The 7,801-nt window shown below is 35.8% G+C and overlaps 1 protein-coding gene across 1 annotated transcript; it reads left to right on the forward strand.

Moving 5' to 3' along the window:
* The first annotated feature begins 5,090 nt into the window (after positions 1 to 5,090).
* Positions 5,091 to 5,529, forward strand: LOC124973218 (40S ribosomal protein S15a-like). The gene has a single exon (XM_047537291.1). It carries the CDS (start codon positions 5,094 to 5,096, stop codon positions 5,484 to 5,486), a length of 393 nt encoding a protein of 130 aa, XP_047393247.1. The 5' UTR covers positions 5,091 to 5,093; the 3' UTR covers positions 5,487 to 5,529.
* Positions 5,530 to 7,801: the final 2,272 nt, after the last annotated feature.

The following is a 7,801-nucleotide window of genomic DNA, read 5'->3' on the forward strand; positions in this document are numbered from 1 at the left end:
TTAGGACTCATTTGTCCTTTATATACACTATGTAGAGAGCAAAGTAAAACAAAACCCATAGACATAGGCACAATGGTTACTTGTGCCTCATTGTAAGCACACTGGCATGGTGCTCCAGAGAACCAGCATACAATACTTATTACTCAACAGGAATTTTGGCTATTGTCCTCTACAAAACATTTCATAGAATTTTTTTAAAATAATTTACAAAATGTGTTATATTTTACCACTTCTACTTTAAACATTAGCATATCTAAAAAGTTGACATTTCTAAAAAAGCATACTTAGCATTGTCAAATATATATACAGGAATGAGTCGTAAAATTCACAACAAAGCAATGGTTATAATATAAAAGATGTCTTTTATACATAAACAGTCTGGTCCAGTATCCTCTCTTCTCATACTTAGTCTTCCTCATGTCCTCTAACCCCCTGAATAAACTTGGACAATGTCACTCCTAGAGGTGGTTTAGCAATTTTATTTCAAAGTCACTTGCAGAAGACATTTATGACTTATTAAAACAAATGGGTATTTATATAACATTATATTCTAACTGTAACATATATCAACAACCACTTTTGCAGATGTAGCAAAAGTTTTACAGGGTTTGGGGGCAAGTTGGGAGCAGCTTTTTCATATTTTATATACACAGCCCTTCTACAAATACCCAGTAAATCTTCCTGAAGGGTGTTGGGCATTTCCAATTGGTCAAATAGTTTGTTATCCTGCAAATTTTCTATTTGGTAGAACAAACACCAACTGTCCAAAGGTGCTCACTTTTCCACCTTGGCAGGGACTGTTTCCTCCATGCTTCTTGACAAGGTCTGAATATGGGGAAGGGCTTGACAGGATCGCTATTCCAGGAAATTGCCACTGTCATCTCTCCAAGGAATTGGGTGTTTTCCTGTAATTATCATACTTATAACTATGCAACTGAAAATCATATTTCCTGGATTGTTGTGATAAGAATTTTAACCTCAATGAGTCTGCAGGTCTTGGGGGAGGATGAGGAATGCCTTAAAAGATGTACCAATATCACACAGAAGTTTGAAAGTTCAGAGTTTGAGCAGTTCTTCAGAAAATTAGTTACAGGAACTGCTTGCTCCTATGCTGACCACACCTGTCCCAATTATTGCTTCACCAGCAAAATAACCTGAGAAACAAAAAAAGAGACTTGTTGTTCCCACAGTTAAAGGACCACCCTACTTAGTTTACAAGATTGGGGGACATTTGTGGTATCTATCTAGAGGTAAACAAGCAAATAAGTATAAGGACACACCTGTCACAGACTCATCTCTTCCTTATACAGCAGTGTACAATGAAAATGGTGAATGAATAATTAATATTAATGGTAAATGGACAAATGCCCAATGTTTGTCTTTTCTTCAAAGAATCGGACACCAAGGGCTACCCTGAAATGTAGAATTAAAGAACAAAGAAACAGCATACAAAAATATCTAGAAAAATATCTTAAGATCAGATTCCCTCATTGCATGTTAACTGGTTATGAGTAGTTTATGCTGGCTTAGGTTTCACATATGTATTACAATAGGTAGAGGATAAATCAATGACATAAAAAGTAATAGGATAAAATTAGGTACTCAAACTGATTGTTTGGCAATAAAATAACCTAACTTAGTCTTAGCTGAGCTTGTTTAGGTACTAGAGTAGACTTTTAAGGTTAAATCAAAACAATACTATGAGTTAAAGATTAAGTGCATGCTTTGCTTAGCAATTTGGTAAATTTAACTTAAAATAAAATAGAGTCATTATGCTAACAATAGATCTGACACCAAAGGCTAAATAAAGGTCAGCAGGAGAAAAACAGGAAAATATATTTCACTGTAATAGGCTTATGTGAACAATTTCAAGTAAATTTAGGAAATTGAACTTAATGTACCCAGCAGGTGTTAGACACCTGCTGGAAAGTATGGTCAATGACAAATTTTGAGGTAATTTCTCTATATCTTGTATCTTTTTAAATTCTGCTCTACTTAATACTGTAAAATAAGAGCTAAAATAAATCTGAGCTGCACTTGCTTCAAGTTGCTCCAGGGATTGGTGATGTTTCTCTGCACTGACTCCCAGCACCACCTGTCACCTGCACAGCTTCTCTCACCTTCTGGGATGGATGAGACATTTGCCTTCTCAGGACAAGGTGTCGTGGAACAGAGCATGCACAGAGTGAACACGGAGGGCTCTAGTCTGTGCTGATTGACCAAACTTCCTGTCATCCATTGGCCCCCTGCTGGACTCGGTACTTTTGGTTGGCCACCATTATTGTTGAAATACCATGCCCCCACCACACAATGGTGCCATTTTCTCAGTGCAAGTTTTGGATAGGGTGGACAGAATTGGGCCAGGAGATTGATAGCAAAGGGTTCCTGGGTCTGAGGTCAGAAAGATCAATGCCACTATCAGGTCATGCAGGCAGAACTCCCAAACATTCACAGCCTAGGACAACAAGTGGGCAATCATAGTGGGAATTCTGGGGTCTGTAGGGTGGATTTTGACCTTTCCCTGGAACACCCATCTTACCCAGCAGTCTTAGGCTGGAGGGCCAGAGAAGGCTCCTAGGAGCAGGTCATGTTCCATTTCTTGCCTCTCTCTCTACCAGAATTCACTGGCATTTTCTTCTTTTATATTTAATTTTGTTAGTCAAGTTGTTTTGATTTTTTTATAATTCATTAATAATCTAATACAACTTTAAAGATAAAGAACTCACTACTACTTTGTAAGTTGTTTTCTGTATTATAATTTTTTCCCATAATTTGCTTAATGGTATAATGTGTGACCCATTGCTATTCATAGTGACATGCTTTGATTTCTCTCACACTTCCCTTCATATATTTTATTCCCACTTCCCTTTATATGTTCTATAGGTTTTTAATTTTTCAAAGGATCTCACTAAATTGCTAAGACTGGCTTTGAACTAATGGTCTTCCTTACACAATATCCCCCATGTTGTTAGGATTATAGATTTGCACACCATTTCTGCCTCTCAGAAAATTTTTTGTGAGGAAGTCTTCACATACAGAATTTCTGCTCATTTACATTAACAAGTTTTCTCTGAATTTAGTTCACCAAATTTTCTTGGAATTGTTATTTAGCATTCTTTGGGTAATTCATAACTCTCATTTATCTAATGTTTGATTACTAATATTTTTGTTTGTTACTTTAATTAAGACCTGATTTTCCTTTATGCCATGTACAGACAGAGAAACAACATGTATCCCATTTGTTTACAATAAAAAAAAGTCAAAAAAAAAATCAGCTTCAGCAAGTTAGCAAGGCCCTGTGCAACTTAGCAAGACCTTGTCTCAAAATAAAAAATATAAAAAGGAAAAAAAAAAAAGACCTTATTTTATTTATTTTTATGTTCTGTACTATTTTTAATTGACTTGTCTGTAAAAAAAGTCAACAGTAGATTATAAAATCATTTGAGAAAACACTATGGAAGATTTTAAATAAATAAAAAAGTAGTCAAGTACAGTTTAAAGCTACATGCTTGAAATCTCAGGTAATTGGGAGGCATGCAAAAGAATTTCAAGTTTGAGGCAAGTCACAAAAATTTAGAAGCAATATGTCTCAAATAATTTTAAAATGACTTGTGTTGTAGTTCAGTGGTATAGCACTGTTGGGTTTAATCCCAAGCACCATATATTAAAAAAAAAAAAAAAGTAGAATGACCTCATCATGATGCAGTAATGCCAGTATAAAATATGCATCCAGGGCTGGGGAGATAGCTCAGTTGGTAGAGTGCTTGCCTCACAAGTACAAGGCCCTGGGTTCGATCCCCAACACCGCAGATGGAAAAAGAAAAAAAAAAAGAAATAGCAAAATATGCATCCATAGGATATTAAATCAGCATGTTGAAGATATAACCTCAATATTGTGTTCAGTGCAAGCATGGATCTCAATATTCAAGCTTTAGAATAAACCAATGTGCCAATTAATGATTGAATGAGTAAAAACATGGTATTTATATGCTATTACTATTTAGGTATAAAATAAAATATACTGCCATTTAACATGATATGGGATTAATATGCAGAACTTTGCACTATGTGAAATTCAGCAGTCAGTTGCAAGAGCAACTGATTCACATGTGAAAGTTAGAAATTCAGAGTTTTGGCCACAAGGTATTGTGTTTTGTGGAGTGTTGTGATATTGTTATTCAGAGAACAAATTTTTATTTCAATGGGCAAAGTGTGGTCAAGAGTTTTGTTGTTCCACATGGTGACTACTATGTAATATGTTCTTGATAAATACTAATAGAATAAGTGCAACATTTGTAAGCACAAAACTGATAATTACACAAAATAATGCTCATGTTATTAACATTACATTCATAATTTCACCATGTATAAATATATTAAAAATAATGATATAATAAGTAAATACACATAGTTGAATTTGTCAATGAAACAAATAAGCAAATAAAACAAACATTAAAAAACAATTTATTACTCTTGATTTCCATGTGTTGGCTTAATTCATTTAATATTGACATAGACTCTGCAAGGGTTTTAGTGCCTCTCAAACTTGTTTGGATGCATTCTATATATGTGTGTATATTTTTCTCATTAAAATTTTGTTCATATTTGTTCTTAAGATTCCTACCTTTTTTAGATTTCTTGAATATCCATTGTATTAGCATTCAAAACCTACCTGTTAGTTCCAGATCTCTGTGTCTTGGTAGACAGAAACCAGTTTTCACACAATCTTCAAAAAGCCAGAAATGTTTATGTATGTTTAATATTTTCCTTTATTCTACTGAGAGTGATGGTAGTCTGTAGATTTTTTTTTTCCTAATTGTGCAATGCTGAAGTAGGGACCAGGAAAGGCTGTGGTTAATAAAAGTAAGATACAGTTTTTTTCTCTAATATATTGCTCTCCCTAGTAATTTTCTTATCTTGGATACTGTACTCTCTACAATAATTTGGGTAATTTTTACAATATAATTGTGTGTACATTTTTATGTAAGTTTCTATATTAATGATAGCCTTGGATTTATTAATCTACTACATGAATGAGGTCCTGAGGTTGTTAACATTGGTATAGCTTTCCGCCATCTTTTTGTGCTGCCATAATGGTGCGCATGAATGTCTTGGCTGATGCTCTCAAGAGCATCAACAATGCTGAAAAGAGAGGCAAACGCCAGGTCCTTATTAGGCCATGCTCCAAAGTCATCGTCCGGTTTCTAACTGTGATGATGAAGCATGGTTACATTGGCGAATTTGAAATCATTGATGATCACAGAGCTGGGAAAATTGTTGTCAACCTCACAGGCAGGTTAAACAAGTGTGGAGTGATCAGCCCCAGATTTGATGTGCAGCTCAAAGACCTAGAAAAATGGCAGAATAATCTGCACCCGTCCCGTCAGTTTGGTTTCATTGTATTGACAACCTCAGCTGGCATCATGGACCACAAAGAAGCAAGACGAAAACACACAGGAGGAAAAATCCTGGGATTCTTTTTCTAGGGATGTAAAACACACATATAATAAAATGCCTCAATGGACTCTGCTTCTAAAAAAAAAAAAATTGGTATAATTTTCTGTGCTATGCATAGAAAATATATTTATCCCAGTCTACCAAGTATTATTTTTAATTTTCATTCATTTCAGCAATGACTTCTCATAATACTGAAGAAATTTCACCAGATCAGGACAGAAGACACATATTTCAAAAAGTAATTAATGGAAAACATAGAAATTGTGACCCTGACTCTTTACAACACAGGACAATATGGAAAAGTTAAGTGAGAGTGAATATCACAAATCATATTATCAAAAATCAAGTCTTATTCACCAGCAGAGAATTTATACTGGAGAAAAACCCTGCAAAAGTATAGCATATGATGAAAGTTTTAATAAAAAAATCACACCTTATTTGCCATCAGAGAATTCATACTTGAAAGAAGCCATACCAATGTAAAGAATGTGGTAAAGCATTCAATGCAAACTCACACCTTATTCACCATCAAAGAATTTATACTTAAGAGAAACCTTATTGTTTTTTGAATTACCAAATTTCATACCTGTGAAATCATTTCTCATGAAGGCTCATGCTTTGCTATAATCAGAGTGATCAAAGCCTAGATAGGTCTAATGACTGGATTATTTGCTTCAAAGATGGTCCTTAGTATCCAGCAGTCTTTATTCAGTCTGTAAGTCTCACCTCTGTACTATTCTCTAAAGATCAATAAAAAGGTATCACTCTTTAGGGCTTGTGGTCTAGTGAAGTGGGCTATAGCTGCCTCACAGCAGTTCATCTTGTGTACTCTTGTATTAAAAAAATTTTTTTGAGGTGTTATCTACCTACCATGAAATTCATTTGTGAAGAGTCAGTTCCAGTTCTAAGGCATTAACACATCTGAAGTTTGTACACCTACACCACTGTCAATAAGAATTTTCCTTTACTCTGAAAGAAAACCATGTACACATTTCTGGTCATTCCCATTTTTAACTCTTCTCTAGCTCCAGAAATCATGAAGCTTTGTCTTAATTATTTGTCCATTAACTCTTAATACAGAAGTAATATACAGTGCATGGCATTTTGACAACATTCATTATCTTAAGTCAGCTCTCTTTTTCTTTCCTCTTGTCTTTTGCTGAGCATAATTATACTTCACTGAGTGATTTTATTGGTGATTTTTCTGGCCTGGGTCTTTGTAGTGATAAAAGAACACTCTTTCCTTCAACAGACATTTGTCAGATGCCTCCTTTTTGCCACATTCTACTGGTTTCTATTCTCAGGACAGGATCAGAGAAGCCCTGTCCAAGGAGAAAACATTTAAACCAAAATTTGAAAGAGGACCCAGTAACAAAAAGAGATGGGGCTAAATATTGGGGACAGCATTTGGAGCTAAGGTCAACAGAAATCTGGTGAGTTCCAAGGTCTGAAAGAAAAGCCAGAGCAGCTGCACTGCTAATAGAAGGGTGGTACATGTGAGATGAGCAGAGTCATAGTCACCTGGGGCATTTTTATGGGAAACATGTTTGGATTTTTCCAGGTGCAGTGCTATGATCTAATTTGGTTTAAGAAGACCTGGCTGCTCTTTGAGTAATGGAAAGCAAGGGTCAAATTGGAACAGAATACTTGGTAAGCTTCTGCACATGTCCTGTCCATTGGCACTGGAAGCCTTGGTTAAGACAGGGTAGAAGAAATGAAGTAGGGTGGACAAATAAAAAAAGGCAGGAGGAGAAGGTCAGGTCTTGAAGATGGGTTGAGTTTAAAGTGGCATCAGGGCCTGATTTGAGCTTTTTGGTAAACATTATGTATAGTTAAGAAAGCAGGATTCAAATGTCTTTGAAACATATGAAAACCCTAGGCAGAAAGATTGGACATTTGCATACACACAGGTCTGGAGCTCACAGGAATCCTGGAACTGGATAAGCAGAAGTGGGATTCATCATTGTGAAGGAAGTACTTGAAGTCATGTTAGTGGACAAGCTCTTCCAGGGGGAGATTCTAGTGAGAAGAGATGCAAGCTCCAATAATTTACAATATTTACAGAAAAACAGATATAAGATGCCACAAGAGTGCAACTGGGGAGAAGGCATCAGGGGAGCCTGGTGGCATGCAGTGACCAGGAAGCAGACTTTTTAGCCAATTCCAGCTTTGTTGAGGAGACATGAGTCAATAGGAAGTGAATTCAGTATAAAAGAAATGAATAAGAGATCAGCAAAGCAGAGGCAGAGTTTGGGAGGCATGAGGAAGAAAAGTGAGAAGAGAGCAGGGGCCTGGGAAGCCTATCTTTAGAGCATTCATCATCTTTAGGTAAAACCTGAACATA

This window comes from Sciurus carolinensis, assembly GCF_902686445.1.
Source record: "Sciurus carolinensis chromosome 14 unlocalized genomic scaffold, mSciCar1.2 scaffold_101_arrow_ctg1, whole genome shotgun sequence".
Taxonomy (NCBI): domain Eukaryota; kingdom Metazoa; phylum Chordata; class Mammalia; order Rodentia; family Sciuridae; genus Sciurus; species Sciurus carolinensis.

What these genes read in the sequence shown, in the direction of transcription:
- LOC124973218 (XM_047537291.1), top strand. Translation starts at nt 5,094, where the DNA reads ATGGTGCGCATGAATGTCTTGGCTGATGCTCTCAAGAGCATCAACAAT.